This window comes from Drosophila miranda, chromosome 2, assembly GCF_003369915.1.
Source record: "Drosophila miranda strain MSH22 chromosome 2, D.miranda_PacBio2.1, whole genome shotgun sequence".
Classification (NCBI taxonomy): domain Eukaryota; kingdom Metazoa; phylum Arthropoda; class Insecta; order Diptera; family Drosophilidae; genus Drosophila; species Drosophila miranda.
In genome coordinates this window covers 1418799-1434606 of record NC_046675.1, presented here as the reverse complement: position 1 = coordinate 1434606, position 15808 = coordinate 1418799, and the positions used below count along the sequence as shown (strand labels likewise).

Genomic DNA, 15808 nt, shown 5'->3' with positions numbered 1-15808 from the left:
GTATATATACATTGTGTATGTATGTATTTACTTGAGACACAGAGAAGAGTCGACATGCATCTTACATGAACTCTACACGTCGCTAGTCAGCGCCATCTGTTAGCCGTTACATGAAACGGAAGTTTTCTACGCGACAGCTATTGTAACAAATAGTTAGAAATTATCGTTGCAACTATCGATAGTGGTGGCACTTTGTCGATAACCAGCTTACGTTGGACACATGAGCCCAGATTGAGCAACATTCTGCATACCCTGGAAAAGGGATATTATAGAATAGAGAAAATGTTTGTCATCTAAGCTGCCACTAAATCCAGAAACTAGGCCAGTCTCTGTGTAAAGGCTATCACAACGAAATCTTACACTTTATTGTCTTGTTACGTGACCAAGAATAGGTATATCAAACACAACTGTATGTATGTACATATATACAGGAAACTATTCAAGTGCATGAGTAGGTCTAAATATTTCAATCTGAAAAGATATCTCTATAAATTACGTTTTAAAAATAGTTTGGAAAGCAGTATCATTATGTTAACTAAATAGGGTATAAAAATGCGCATACTCCGGTTGATAAGCAACAAGTCTTCAAATACCAGTCACATTGACGTGACAACATTGCGACTGTTTTTATAGTACTTAATCTTGTAGAAAATTCATTAATCAACAGGATAAAACTATGTGGGATGAGCTGAAGGTTTTGGTTAGTCAGCTTTATTCAACGGATATCAAAATTGAGCAATATGAATGATTACTCACTTACGTTATATTTGTTTGACCCTTTTCGCTAAAGCCTTTTTTAGACACAATCTAATGAAAGCGAGTTTTTAACACAAGCCAGTCAAGTAGAAAATTGTTTCATTGATCGGAGAAAACTATATGGGCAGAGCTAAGGGTTCTATCTAGCTAGTAATATTCCACGGAATATCAAAATCGAGGAATATGGTTTCCAATCCATGACGGCGAACGATTAACCCGTTGTAGACCAAGGAGGTATTTTAATATTCCACCGAATGGAATGAAAATTTAATCATTTTAGAGCAGTCCAGGTGAAAGATATCGTGTTTTCTTTTAAGTTCAAAGGAGAGATGCCATGGACCTACAAGAAGAATTTACAATCAGTAATATTTGCCGTCATTTACCTTAATTTGTTCACCTGTTTAAATAGAGGGGGCTTAAGAGGGCTAATTTCTGGTTTTCATCGGTATCGAAAATCAAGATGGCGTATAAATGTAAAATCGACAAATTGTTAAGCAAATTGTAAAAGAAAAGCGCGCTTCTGCTGCAAAACGTAAGTTTTCGTCAACGTAATTGCCAACACTAAGTGCAACCTAAAACGCAGTGTAAAATGGGCGTGAGAAAAGGGGCCCCATAAGAGATTTCTCGGCCAGCAGCAGGCTACTTTTGTGTGTCGTATGGCTCGTGGTGTGTGTTTGTGTGTGCCAGTGTATTGGTGTGAAAATGCTGAAACAGTCAGACTAGAGCAACGTGCTCCCAGTAAAAACACCGTAGGTGGAAGCGAGACAACCCCTGTTCGGCGAATGAGCTGCCGTATGTGTGTGCCAGGGCAAACGACTCTCACATAAGTTTTAGGTTTTTCGTCGTTGTCGTCGCCGCAACTCCGTTTTCGACATTATTTTCTTAAACGTTTAATGCACTTAAATTGTGTCTTTCCTTTTGCGTTAGTTGTGTGTGTTTCACCTCCGCGTGCGTGTGTATCCCGCCCCTACCGCCCTCATGAAAACAAAGAGGAAATATACAACAAATGTAGTTTATCGAATGATTAACCATTACTCATATGATTTTAATGGCTTTAACAAATGAAGAAATGTATTATAATTGTTAATACCATTGCGTAAATATGTTGCGCTTGCGTGTGGCCCAAAAAATGTGAGTGTGTTTGTGTGCCTGTGCATGAGTGTGCCTCTGCGGATGAGGTGAAGCGCGGGGCGCCAGTCCAAAAACAAGTCTTGTGTAAAAAAAACAAAGAAAACTGTGAATCAATCCAATTAAACGATTTGAAAAAAATTCTATGTTTTCAGTCGAATTGAGCGAAAGTAAGGAAGAAAGAGAAGAAGAAGCAGAGAGTGCAGCACACACGAACGCCAGCAGAGGAGGCAGCAGCAGCGACGCAGCAGCAGCAGCAGTGGAAGTGCAAGTGCAAGTAGAAGCGGGACGAACGGGATAGCCAAGGTAGGCGCCAATAGCCCCTGCCACACTTCTCTCCCTCCTTATCATAGTCGTTTCGTTGTTTGTCAGTGCATTTGTTTTGCCGTTAGTTGTGCGGCTCGTCCTCGAGCTTCACCATCGGCCGCGAGGCCATTGACTGCGACGCCGACGTCAGCGACTCATAAAATGAATTACTAAAAAAAACATAGAAAAATGTTTTTGTAAGCAATGCATTGAAATTGTTTTTGCGTTTTTTATGGCGCCCCGCTGTCTTTCTGTTTAAACAACTGTTCTGTTCCCCCTGCCTGCGGCTCTGCTTTTGCCTCTCTGATTCCTCTTTGTTCTTGGGGTACTGTGTTGGTGTGCAGGCGGAAGCTTTTTCGGCACCCGCCAACGCAACGTGCAGCTGTTTTTGCCAAAGAGAGCATACGACAAATTGTTACCCTGTACAAACTTTAAAGAAGGATTGTTGATGGCCCTTGTACTGTTCTCTGAAGAACTCTCTCACAATATCCGAAATACGAGCGGGCCAAGCAAACCGTATTTGTTTGTCTAAGCCGTTTGTGGAAAACATATCGAGAAAGAAAATTCTCTTCCATATTGCACATTCCAAAAATAAAACATTCGATCAGCTGTTTTTCCTGTTGTTCGGGTCTATGTCACGCAAACTTACACGCGCCCCCGCCTCCACCCTTGCAGACAGAAAACACAAACACCTACCCGTGCATAGACATTGCGGCTATCTCGCTTACTCACCTGGCTGTCGGGCTCAGAAAATAGAACTCGTATTAAACGCACTGTCAAACGGTACTTTCGGTAAACGAGAAGCCAACTGTGTGAGTGGGAGGGTGAGAGAAAGAGAGAGAGAGGGACACGCAGCCAGAAAAGTGTTAAATAAATCAAAGAAAAAAGCCAAAAGAAAGCCAACGAAAACAACAACAGCATACCTGTGCATAGACCAGTTTTTGAGGTTAGAATTGACTGGTGGCGGCGGCCCCCCAACTCTGCGGCGTAGGTCAGAGCGGGAGAGAGAGTGCGATGCGTGAGTGGTCAAAGAAAGCGACTGCAAAGAGAGGTGCGAGAAAAGGCACGTACATGTGTGTGTGTGTGTGTGTGTAAGAGTGCAATCATAATGGCGCCCAAAAAGCACATCTAGAAAAAACAACAATTAAATTTAATTTTTGTCAATTACTATGCATATTCCGGTGAAAACTCGTCTGTTTCTTTCTGTGCTTACTCTTCCGCAACTTTATTTCATGTCTGTTTGTTTTTGTTTTTGTGTTTGTTTTTTCACCTTCGGAAAGTGTCATCTAAATGGCACTTTTTAACAGCCTCTATTTGATTTCGTCTTCTCCCCTTTGTCACTTGGTTTTCTGTCTCCTATCTGTCTACCACTCTCTTCTCATACAGACGTACAAATCTTTTATCTATGTATCTTTGTTGTTGTTGTGTTTTTTTTTGTCGGTTGGCTTTGTTAAACTCTTGTATACCCTTGCAGAGAGTATAATGATTTTAACGAAAGAAGCATATCCGTCCCCATAGAGCATATTCAATGTGTTCTGTATATAGCCATGATTGGTCGTTTTATGAACAAAGAGCCCTATTTTTTGCTGCACCGCCAATTAAAGATCGGTACGAAAGGGTATCAAAAGCTTCGGCCCGAGAACTAGCCGCAATATTTCCTTTTTCTTGCATGCTTCTAGCTTATTCATGGACTGGAATGATGGGCTGTCTTTAAGGCGGGGAAATACACTGTCCAACTCCAATGCGTCAGTGATTGTAAATTATTTCTTTTCGAGCTAGTGTTTCCTACAAACCCTTTGGAATAAGACATGTTTTATATAAACGGTTTTGCGTAGATGAATTGCATTGTCGTTTTCCCCTCGCCCCAAGAAGCGTCAAAGCCACACATGCATGTCCGTTTCGAGGAAATCTATTACATCGGTGCTATGTCTAACAATAATCATCCATACCATCAGGAGTCCATGACGCACATTTCGGAAAAATAAACTCTATTTTTGTGCTAGGTTCGGGTTCGCGACTGACCTTATCTCGCACTTTGTTTTGCATATTCGTAGATTGGGTGGCAGATTGCCAAAGGGTATTAATATGAGGTGAGACATTGCTGGACTGAGGTACGTTTCCTATTCGGAGATCAACTGTACAAAAAGGAACACAATTTATGATTTTGAAAAGTTTTTCCCCCATTTACAAGCACAAAATGGTTCACCCCACACTAATGCACCTTGCATCTGGCTTTAACATATGCGAAACTGTAGTTGAGTTGCCTTTGCTTTGTGCTCGCTCTCGCGCGCTCTCTCTCTCTCCCTTTCCCACTTTTGTGAGCTTGTCGACGTGACCGGAGCTTAGGCGCTCTTTCCGCGCGCTCTTATCTAACTGTCACATCGGCAGCTTCTTCCCACTTCGCATTGTGTTATCTGCCTTTTGTATTGTCTCATTTCACTTCGATTCCAGCAGTGGCACCTCACACCACCCCACCCCACCCGGTACCTCAGCTGGTGGGACTCTGTGAGCAATAATTCTTATCAGAGACAAAATTGAAAAGAACTGACGCTGCACTTTGTTTTTGGAGACGTACTCGTACGTTTTTTGGAGAGTCAGTGCTCGTTGTTGGCCCTGTGGCTGTCACGTCGCGTCGCTCATTTACCGCTATAACGGCATTGACAAAGAGCGTGTAGAATGGAGCATGGAGACTGGAGGGACTGCAAACCGATACTCATACTCACAAAATGTCGTCTCTTTTTTATTTTAGCAACAATAAAGCCCTGAAGCTGAAGCGACTGCCTAGAAAGTTATAACAAGAAGGCCAAAAAGCCGGGGAGAGGAGCTCTGACGAGAGGACAGCGCAAGGTTTGTGAAAAAGGAGCAGAGTGATGGCCCGAAAAGGTGGATAATCTTAACTTTTGTCTTCTCCTACCCTCCAGCAGCAGGCAAGGCACCGCATATCCACACACAACACTGTCTCTCTCTCTCACGTAGAGGTTAAGCACTCTTTCAAACACACACACAGAAGCACAGACAAAATGGAGCTGCGCGTGGGCAACAAGTACCGTTTGGGCAGGAAGATCGGATCGGGATCCTTCGGAGACATTTACCTAGGAACCACAATCAACACTGGCGAGGAGGTGGCCATCAAGCTGGAGTGCATCCGCACAAAGCATCCCCAACTGCACATCGAATCGAAGTTCTACAAGACAATGCAGGGCGGGATCGGCATACCGCGGATCATCTGGTGCGGCAGCGAAGGTGACTACAATGTCATGGTGATGGAGCTGCTGGGCCCCTCGCTGGAGGATCTGTTCAACTTTTGCTCGCGCCGCTTCTCGCTGAAGACGGTGCTGCTGCTGGCGGATCAGATGATTTCGCGCATCGACTATATCCACTCGCGCGACTTCATCCACCGCGACATCAAGCCGGACAATTTCCTCATGGGCCTCGGCAAGAAGGGCAACCTAGTGTACATTATCGACTTTGGCCTGGCCAAGAAGTTCCGCGACGCCCGCTCCCTGAAGCACATCCCCTATCGGGAAAACAAGAACCTGACGGGCACGGCCCGCTACGCCTCGATTAACACACACCTGGGAATCGAGCAGTCGCGCCGCGACGATCTTGAATCCCTGGGCTACGTCCTCATGTACTTCAACCTGGGCGCCTTGCCCTGGCAGGGCCTTAAGGCGGCCAACAAGCGCCAGAAGTACGAGCGCATCTCGGAGAAGAAGCTCTCCACCTCGATAGTGGTGCTCTGCAAGGGCTTCCCGAGCGAGTTCGTCAACTACTTGAACTTCTGCCGGCAGATGCACTTCGACCAGCGCCCCGACTACTGCCACTTGCGCAAGCTCTTCCGCAACCTGTTCCACCGGCTGGGCTTCACCTACGATTATGTGTTCGACTGGAATCTGCTCAAGTTCGGGGGCCCGCGCAATCCCCAGGCGATCCAGCAGGGCCAGGATGGCACCGACGGCCAGGTGGGCCACGATGCAGTCGTCGCGGCGGCAGCTGTGGCGGCGGCCGCCGCCGCCTCCTCGCACCAACAGCAGCACAAGGTGAACACGGCGCTGGCCACAGCGGGTGGCAGCACGCAGCAGCTCCTCGGCACCAGCTCCCAGGGCGGCCAGACCCTAGCGATGTTGGGCGGCGGCGGGAATGGAGGCAGCCAGCTTATTGGCGGCAACGGAGGCCTCAACATGGACGACTCGATGGCGGCCACCAATTCATCGAGACCGCCCTACGACACACCGGAGCGCCGTCCCTCGATACGGATGCGCCAGGGTGGCGGCGGCGGTGGAGGCGGTGTCGGCAGCATACAAAGCGGCGGTTTGGTAGGCGACGTGCGGAACGCTAAATAATATTTTATGGTCTAGATGCAGCAGCGCTGGACACAGTAGACAAAAAACTCAGCAACTATACGTGTAGAATACATAGTTATATATATATGACCAATATATATATACACCAACACACCCACACACCCACACACATGCTTTATATATGCCGTATAATGCAGGATGACCTGGTCCCTGCCCCCACAGACACACATACACACATCGAGAGAGGAAGAGGAAAATAAGGAGCTAGCATTGGAGTGGAGATGAGATGAGAGAAGATGAGAGAAGATGAGCGAAGAGGAGCGAAGAGGAGAGGAGAGGAGCAGAGCGGAGCGAGCGCTTTTCTTGATTTGTACATTTTCGTTTTGTTGCGGCTTTGACATGGACGGACTTCCGCTCCCGGAGGATCGAGATAGGGCGTGGCAAAGCTTATTAATTAATTACCTAGACTACGATTAATTTAAATTATAATTTTAGTTGATAAAACGAATGCGCCAATTGGCTGCAAGACGGGTAGAAACGGATAGCAACATCTTCCACATACACACACACACTCAAGAAGATCAGTAGATCATGGGAAAGTGGTGAGCGAAGGAGAAGAGGAGGAGGAGCAAAGAGCTAGCATTTAACTACAGTACTGTACGTTTACACTGTGCAACACAAGAACACTACACGACACTAAGCCACACACGCTTGAAAGAGTGCATTTGTGCCCAAATCTTCCTCTTTGCTGAATTTTTTTGTTTGTTAATTTTTTTGTTTGTTTCCACTCAGCCCCCGCCCCCCACTGAACGGATCACTGAACAAACCAACAAGCAAACGCTGATTTATATTCAATTAAGAATATATAGAAGCGATAGCAGTAGTGTGGAAGCCCTATCATTGAAAATTTGAATGTAAGTGTAATATTTGTGTAAAAGAAACAAAGGACACTCCACTCGTCGGGGTGTCCCTAACCTTAGTCTAGAGATCTAGCGATAGCGAAACCCGATGCAACCCCAACCCCAAACCCCAACCAATCCTAGGTTAAGCGATCCCCCCAGTTACAGATAAGTTTGTCGGGGCACTGTCATTACGATATCATCGATGAGAGGGTTCTTTAGCTTTAAGCATAAATTTGATTTGTAATGCCCCAAACCCCGCACCCCCCAATATGTTACCATATATCTGCTACAACCATATATATATATATATATGCTATATACTTTTATGGTCTGCGCTTTCGCTGGATGTGTTCATATATTTCTCCATTGAAAACTGTTCAACTGCGCGCATTTCTCGAGTAGAAGAAGGGATCCTTCCATCAAGAGGATCGACCCCAAGGGATGTAACTAACATAGAGAACATATGAAAAACAAGCTAAAAATAGCAATAGAGAAAACAAAACAACAAACAAAAACCTTTGCATTAACATTTCGAGTAGAAGAACCCGTCAGTCGTCGACGGGCACTAAAATTACATAACGCTAGCTAATAAATTATAGCTATAATATGAAATTTGTCTATAAGTAATACCAAACCGTAAAGAATAAAACAAAAAATGCAAAAAAAAAAAATAATTCTTAATTTCTAAATGCGCCAAGAGAAAAGGGGTAAAAATTATATATACTATATAATATATATATATATATATATAAATATATGATAACTATACGAACTATATCTTATGAGAACACGTAAAAAACAATGTAAAACTCCACGGACGATGGACGTCAGCCTCTAAAAAATATGAAGAACACACCACAAAGGACACACGAACCGAAAAGCAAAACATATACAGAAATCAGATATATCAGACCGCAAGAAACTTAAATAAAAATGCATTACGTGATATTTCTTATAAATTGTTTTTTTATATTTTCGGTTTTTCGTTCGATTTTGGTACTCCGCTCTGCCCCAGCCCCAGCCCCAGTTACAGTCCCAGCCCCCCTCATGATTAATAAAACAACTCGACCAACTATTATACACGAGAGAAACCCCCTAGATAGATTCTCCAGTTGGTATGCAACCCGAAACGAATAGTTATTCAGTGTACATATGAAATATCCATAAATATCCTTATAAATAATTATATACCTACTTATGTGTGATTTTCCTCCTAGCATACAAAAGAATACTAAAAAATTAGCATTTTATCGGGGGATGATATGGCGAAGATACAAAACTGAAATGAAAGCAAAACTGATTCATAATAATTATGAAAAACTAAAAAAGCGAATATCGAAGATCGTGTACGAAGAGAGTCCATAGCGAAACTAACAAATTGATGAGAAATTACAGAATATGCAAAGAAGTAAAAGTAATTTTCAGGATTTTGTATAATTAAATGTATGTGTATATTGAATTGAGAATAGTACTTTTGAACTAAATAATAATTAAACTTAAATCGATATCGAGTCGAACACAGAGAAAGCGAGTAAATGAACATTAACAAACCACCAACAGTGATATGAAATACAAAAATAACCACAGAAACACATGAAAACTTAATAAACGGATACGTTAATATGGGAATCGATTTATCGGAATAGATTTATGGACAAGTGCACGCCACATTTATGTAATTAGCAAGTATTTCGAATTATAAACTAACAAAAAACCATGATTATGTATATCTGAGCAGAATAAAAGCAGCAAATCCAGTCACAGCATTAATTAAACTAAAGCTTAACCTACAAAAAAAAGAGACAGTTTATCGACAGCAATGATTCGATTGCGATTTTTAATCGGTAACAACACGCACAAGTGATAAGGCAATGAAATTTTAAAGCAGAAACACCACTTGCGATGCGGCAGCACTCCAGACTAAACCATAAACCATAAATAATTATTAACTGAAGGGTAATCGTAAAATAAACAATAAGTAAGGCAATGAAAATCAATGGAAATGCAATTGCAAATCATATGAGATACCAGTCACACCATTAAATGCCATTTAAGTGTATGTAATTGAAAGAAATCCACAAACGAACGACAAAACCAAGCTAAAACCTAAATAAAATCGTACGATTTTCAACAAAAAATAAAAAAATATTTGATTTCATTTATTTTGAATCTTCTTTAGGCTGGCGCGCTTAAATAATACGCGTATCGCACCAAAATATCGAAACCGTGCACTGCACATGCAAATTCAATCAAAAGTCCGCAGGGAATCGATAGTGAATTTGTCCTCTTAAAAAATGATGAGGTTCTTTAGTTTATTAAAAACAAACAAAAACACATACAAAAATTATGTGGGCATGGCTAAATCTTCCATATAGCTGATATTCGATGGAAGATCAAAAATGAGGGAATCGTCGTATTAGTTGAATCGGTAATGGCCCGGCTGACAACATTTAAATCCTTGTCACTCACATTCAAAAAAGTTAGATTTGGCGCGCACCACTCGTAATCAGTCGATAGTATCGATAACCGAACTTGAATCGGGTAAGGACCTCTTTTACCCGATTGACAGCAATGAGTCCCATTCCATGCACACATACCCTAAGGGAAATGGATGTTACAGAATTGTGAATATGTTTGTCATCCCAGGCAAAAAAATTTATTTTCAATATATTTTAATATTATTCAATATTATTTAATATTATTTTCAATATTTCAACGATATTTTAAAGCTTATTGTCTTCTTGCAGGGACCAAGAATAGGTGTTAGGATCGAGATATATATACAAAACACTCATCATATACATGAAAATGTCTAAAAAATGTCATTTTGAGAAAAGGTCTTTATTAGTTACGTTTTATCTTAATATCAATATTAATACTTTCATATAAAATTAACAAAATAGGGTATACAAAGGCCTATACTACGGCTTACACGCAATATAGCGACTCTTTTTTTGTTGAACTTTTTCGTTTAAACCTTTTTTTACAATAAATACAATAAAAACAAGGATTAAAAACCATCCAATCTTGTAGAAAATTTATTCATTAATGGGATAAAACTATGTGGGCATTGCTGAGAGATTTAGTTAGTCAGCATTCTACAATGGAATATCAAAATTGAGCAATTTCCTTTTTCGTTTGTTTGGATTTTTTTTGTTCGACTTATTTCGCTAAAACCTCTTTTTACGCAAAATGCAATAAAAGCAAGTATTAAGAATACACCGGTTAAATATAAAATTGATTCATCAATCGTATAAAGTTATGATGGCATGGCTAAATGTTCTATATAGCTAGTAATATTCGTCGGAATATCAAAAACGAGGAATATGTAAAATATAACTTGAATTCGTCAGTATATTTACGGTATATTTTGAAAATGAGCCGGTATGTTTCGGTATATTTCTGAGGGTCGGACGGTATATTGTATCGATAAATCCGCGGTCACACTGGTCTCAAACGGTCACACTGGGCACCGCATATTTTTCGACGAAAAAGGTTAAAAAACAGTTTAAATAAGCAATTTGGTTGTTAACCCAGCGTCAAATACATACTGTTCTGACTGCTAATCTATAATCCTTGCAGGGTTTGATCCGTTGAAGACGAGAAACCGCCAGAACAGACGTCCTCACGATGGGAGCCAGGCAATCACAGTCGCGCGAACCACGTTCGGTCTCAATGGAGAATCCGACTCCTGCGGGCGTCATCGACATATCCGATGATGTGGTCAAGCGCCTCAAGGCAGGCATCTCACAGCAGGGTAAAGTACTAGGCTCCAAAGAAATTCCCAACGGGTATCCAATTGCGTTCCCCGAGTGTTATGCAACAATGCTCGAAATAGGGGTTTCTTTAACTAAAACATGATTTTCCATTAATTTGCAATATTCCTACAGCTCGCCAGCAAGCAGTCGCTGCGGAGGAGTCCAAACCGGCAGCCAAAGCCCCCTCCGTGCCCGCAGCAGTCCTGCCAGCGCCCGCGTCCGCGGTTAGGGCACCCTCCTCCATTTACGTGCAGGGCGGTGGACAAACCATCAGTGCCGCGGATGTGCAGCGCCAGATGAACCAGGAGCTGAAACAGAACGACGAGATCTGGCGCCAGCGCCTCATCAATCTGGAGGAGAACCTGAAGAAGACCAACGCCATCCTCGAGTCGGAGTACGCCAATGCCGTGGAGAACGTGCACAAGCGATTCGTCAGCACTGCCGCCGCGCAAAAGCTGCCGCCCTGCCAGGACCTGAAGGCGCAGCTGCTGGCCTGCTACCGCGCCCATCCCGGTGAGACGCTGCAGTGCATGGATGAGGTGGCCCAGTTCCGGCAGTGCGTCGACCTGCATCGCATCAAGAAGTTGGACGATGAGCCGGAGGCGCCCAAGGCGCCAGCAGCCAAAGCGGGATAGAAAGACGGTTCCAATTCGTATGTTGAGTTGATTATTTGTTGGCGGCCTTGCGAGACTTCTGTAAACTGCAAAGACTTGGGCGAGAAAGTGTATCTTGTGAAGAAATAAATAAGTAAAGTAATTTAACAGAATCGACGGCAGCTATCGTCGATAGAAATATCGATAGTATGTAGTATATCGAATTCAAAACTGCCGCTTGGGCGCAATCAGTGTTTTCATTACATATTAAAACGCAATTGTTTATATTTAAGTGTTTAATATGTGGTCATTTCAGACCCTTCCGCATCGTCTCCTTCCGCTTGTACTACTGATAACTACACAATCCATAAAAACTAATCCATAAACTACAATACATTTACAGTTGGCGTCCCCGCAGGAAAGCAGCTGTGGCGGCAGCCAAAATTGGAAGAACGGCCGCTCGCAAAACGTTGTCAGCGCTGCCGCTGCTGCTGCTGTTGATCGGCTTGTTCTCTTCGCGATCCTCACAGGAGTCGTCAAAGTCCTTGGCCGGACCAATGCAGCCGGCATAGCTCATCACGTACGCCACATAGTTCTGTTCGAAGACGCCGCGTACCAGGCCGGAGCCGGGCCCAGAGGCGAACACGGCCACATCCTCGCCGCCGTGAGTTTCGTCCTTGCGCGGTACGGACGCCAGGTGGCGGTAGGTGGGGGCCTGGCGCTCCTCCTCGGTGTAGAGCTTGAGGGGCATCCACATGTTGGAGCTGTTCGCGGGCCGCGATTCGTTGGCCAAATGATCGTAGTAGCCGGGCCCGTTGGCATAGGAGATGGTCTCGTAGACCATGGGATCGGCCTTCTCGTGTAGGTTCGATGCGCCCAGGATGTCGTTGCCGCGCAGCGCATAGCCGTTGAAGGTGACGGCATGCGAGTGGTCCGCCGTGACCACGATGAGCGTCTCGTCGGAATCGGTCATGTTGAGAGCCGCCTGGATGGCCAGATCAAACTCGTACACCTCGTGCAGAGCCGCCCGAGCGTAGTTCATGTGGTGGCCCTGATCGATGCGACCGCCCTCGACGAGGAGCACAAATCCAGGCGAATCGTCGCCTCGTTCCAGAACCCGTAGAGCCGTCTCCGTCATCTCCTGCAGCGACGGTTCGCCCACCTCCCGGGCAATCGAGTAGGTGATGTGATTGTTCCTAAACAGGCCCATCAGGTGATCGACGTTCTTCGCATCCACAGCCAGCAGATCGTCCCGATTGTGCACCAGTGCTGCTGGCACTTTGTCCATGGAATGGTGTGCCAACCACTCGGCTGGAAGGTTGCGCTGATCCCTTCGACTGCAGATCGTTTCGGTGGGGCCCTCGAATTTGGTCCGCTTCACCTCGGTGGCGTTCAGGATGCCCATGGGCGACATGCCACCGCCCAGGATTACATTGAATCTGTTGCCTGGGGCATTCTCCACCAGCTGGCGGGCAATGTCCACATGGATGCCCACCGATTCGGCCGGCACCTCCGTTTCGCACTCCCAGTCGCGATCGTAGATGTGGGCGTAGGTGGCCGCAGGCGTGGCATGGGTTATCCTCGTTGTGGTCACGATTCCCGTGCGCTTGCCTTCCTTCTGGGCCCACTCCATGATGGTCTCAACCCGGCCTAGCTTGGCATCCACCTTGGAGCGAGTGGCATCCACGCCAATGGCTCCGTAGTGCGTCTTGATTCCGGTAAACAGAGCCGTGGCCGTGCCTGCCGAGTCCGGTACCTGTTTGTCCACGTTGTATGTCTGTCGGAGAAACGAAATGAGATGAAATGGTGTTCGAAATCATTCTGTAACTTCATACCTTGGCCATTCCAGTATTGGGAAAGTGGTCAAAGGAGAGCGACTCCTCCTCGCCATGGCCGTGCTTCAGGTACTGGCCCTTGTAGATGCGTCCCGCACTGATCGTCGACACGCCCATGCCATCGCCAATGAAGATTATGATGTTCCGGGCCTTCTTCGCGTACGAGTGCTCCTCGGCCCGCTTGGCCTGCTCGATGGTCTTCTCCAGCTGCTTCAAGCCCACACTGCGCCAGAATTCAGCATCTGTAAGCGGGAATTGTAGTGGCAATTCGTTGGATAGGATAGGTCCCAACCCAGTCACGTAGTGGCGTAGACGTCGCCTCTTAATTGCTCGCGTCTAGTGGGACTTTCTGCACTAGTATATTCGCGTACGACTAATTATCTAGATTTATTTTAGTGTCTGAAATGCATCTACAAGTCAGTTGTGGATCCCCTGCTGTTTATATTATAATTTATGCACTCTCATCCTACTATATGTACATTGTACATATGTATATCTCGGAATTAGTTACTGGGATATCCCTAATGTCATTTATATTTGTTTCGACTCTGTTTTAATTTACTATATGACAGGTTTAGGGTCTTAAATTATATTCTCCATAGTATCTATACTACAGAATGTGGATTTTTCTACTTGAATGCATTGCGTTTATTACATCCCCCGTCTAGACATATTGCTGGACTGTCAGTCTGTAAATATTGGTATTTATTCTATTGTATGCCGCAAATAAACTATAAAGTAGATTATTTTCTAAGTATCATACTATCAATAATGCTTATCGAGGGAGTATGATCTTTACAAAATCAAGAATTGTAGAGGAATATCGAAGCCCCAATCAACGTAAAACGCATTCCATAGACCCTTCTTGAGAGCAACGTACTCCATAAGTTGCCAAAAAACAACCCATGAATCCCCCCACAATTTTTGATGATTCAATTCCCTTGCATTGCAGGATGAAAAGGGGAAAAGAGAGTTTTTTTGTGTGCGCATTGAATACGAATCCAAATCACTTTCCGATACTCGTAAATCATTTGCATTTCCTTTGCACTTTTTGGATTGCCCATTAGCTGATTCAGTACGGATCATGATCATCGTCGGTTTGCGATACTTAATATTCAATTGAGGTAGTAATTATGACCTCGACTTTGAGGCAGGTTACAGTTAAGCTTCATTACTTGACTGCCAATTGGGACTGACAATGAAATTAAAAGTTCATGATGTTTTTTTGGAAGAAACTATGGATTAATTCTATCGTTTGATCTCTTTAGCTCTGTTTATGATGGGGTTTATACGGAAAATTGAGCATATAGCTTATAGGATTATAGGTCTTTTGCTAGCTGGGGTTTGGCTGCCAGCAAATTGTTAAAAAATAATAATAAAAAAGCTTAAAGCTGTTCTAAAAGAATTAGTAATGCTCGTTGCTCCACCTGATTATTTTGTTACATTATAAAGCAATTTTAAGCACAAACACTTTTTTCTTTATGGATAATTACTAAGCGTTTTTATAGTTTTTGCGGTTATTGAATGAAAATGTTGCAGCAGTTTGCCAAACCTTCAATTGGTCCTAGAATAAAAGCAATGTTTAAAGTGCTTGTTGCATAAGTGAACTGGGGGGAACGGGTGAACGGTTCAAGTTCAACTAATGGGAATTATTTCACGTACTTTAAGTACTTTAAGCTTGCGGCTGAGGGCTGGCTTCTTCAGTGCGCGTTCTGCACGTGCCGGCAGTTAGGGAATGTCACAAATTGAAAAGAGAACGTCGCAATAGGGGACTTACCTTCCGGCTCCAGTTTCTCCAGCGGTGGCTGCTGCTGGGCGTCCAGGTTGAACTCTGGCCCAATGTCACTGCCGGCGCTGAGGGTCTGGATCAGTGGCGGTGGCTGGAGGGTGGCCGTCCAGCTTCCTGGGATCAGGCCACCGCACCACACGACAAAAGCAACGAACTGGAGGCAATGCATTCTGGATTTTCACAAGACGCACAAGATTGAAATACTATTCGGGCAATTTAGATGGTCTTGTTGTAGAGGGTGTAGAGGCTTTTGTTCCGATTCCTATTTATATCACAGCTCAGCTTGAGGCGCAGATTCGTTCAACAGGCCATCGGAGTGGATGTGAAATGCGCGAAACAGTGGTTTTCTGTGGCCCAGAGCCCGCGTCTCGTGTGGATCTCCAATTAGCGACTAACACCGCAACAAGCCCCCATCGCCGTTATATTGCAAACGGCCA

General features: G+C 44.2%; 3 protein-coding genes and 1 long non-coding RNA gene across 9 annotated transcripts; 2 read left to right on the top strand and 2 right to left on the bottom strand.

The window, feature by feature from the left end:
• Positions 1–1181: 1181 nt before the first annotated feature.
• On the top strand, positions 1182–8067 carry LOC108156375 (discs overgrown protein kinase). Of its 5 annotated transcripts, none has more exons than XM_017287785.1 (4): positions 1182–1288; positions 2040–2190; positions 4940–5037; positions 5115–8067. In XM_017287785.1, the coding sequence occupies exon 4, from the start codon at positions 5211–5213 to the stop codon at positions 6531–6533; it is 1323 nt and encodes a 440-aa protein (XP_017143274.1). In that variant the 5' UTR covers positions 1182–1288; positions 2040–2190; positions 4940–5037; positions 5115–5210; the 3' UTR covers positions 6534–8067. The 5 variants fall into 5 exon arrangements, with proteins under 5 accessions (XP_017143274.1, XP_017143272.1, XP_017143275.1 ...); XM_017287783.1 differs by having other exon boundaries at positions 5112–8067; XM_017287784.2 differs by lacking the exon at positions 1182–1288 and adding an exon at positions 1472–1887 and having other exon boundaries at positions 5112–8067.
• Positions 1753–3447, bottom strand: LOC117187062. The gene is made up of 4 exons (XR_004471850.1): positions 3404–3447; positions 3114–3318; positions 2923–2998; positions 1753–2360 (listed from the first exon to the last, which is right to left on the bottom strand). It is a non-coding gene; the product is annotated as an uncharacterized LOC117187062 (long non-coding RNA).
• A 2725-nt stretch (positions 8068–10792) lies between the features above and the next one.
• Positions 10793–12032, top strand: LOC108157116 (MICOS complex subunit MIC19). 2 transcript variants are annotated; one of them, XM_017288997.2, is made up of 3 exons: positions 10793–10891; positions 10979–11153; positions 11287–12032. In XM_017288997.2, the coding sequence occupies exons 2-3, from the start codon at positions 11027–11029 to the stop codon at positions 11787–11789; spliced, it is 630 nt and encodes a 209-aa protein (XP_017144486.1). In that variant the 5' UTR covers positions 10793–10891; positions 10979–11026; the 3' UTR covers positions 11790–12032. The 2 variants fall into 2 exon arrangements, with proteins under 2 accessions (XP_017144486.1, XP_017144487.1); XM_017288998.2 differs by having other exon boundaries at positions 10833–10920.
• LOC108157115 (alkaline phosphatase 4) lies at positions 11884–15771 on the bottom strand. Its single transcript, XM_017288996.2, has 3 exons — positions 15360–15771; positions 13583–13824; positions 11884–13524 (listed from the first exon to the last, which is right to left on the bottom strand). The coding sequence occupies exons 1-3, from the start codon at positions 15538–15540 to the stop codon at positions 12145–12147; spliced, it is 1803 nt and encodes a 600-aa protein (XP_017144485.1). The 5' UTR covers positions 15541–15771; the 3' UTR covers positions 11884–12144.
• Positions 15772–15808: the final 37 nt, after the last annotated feature.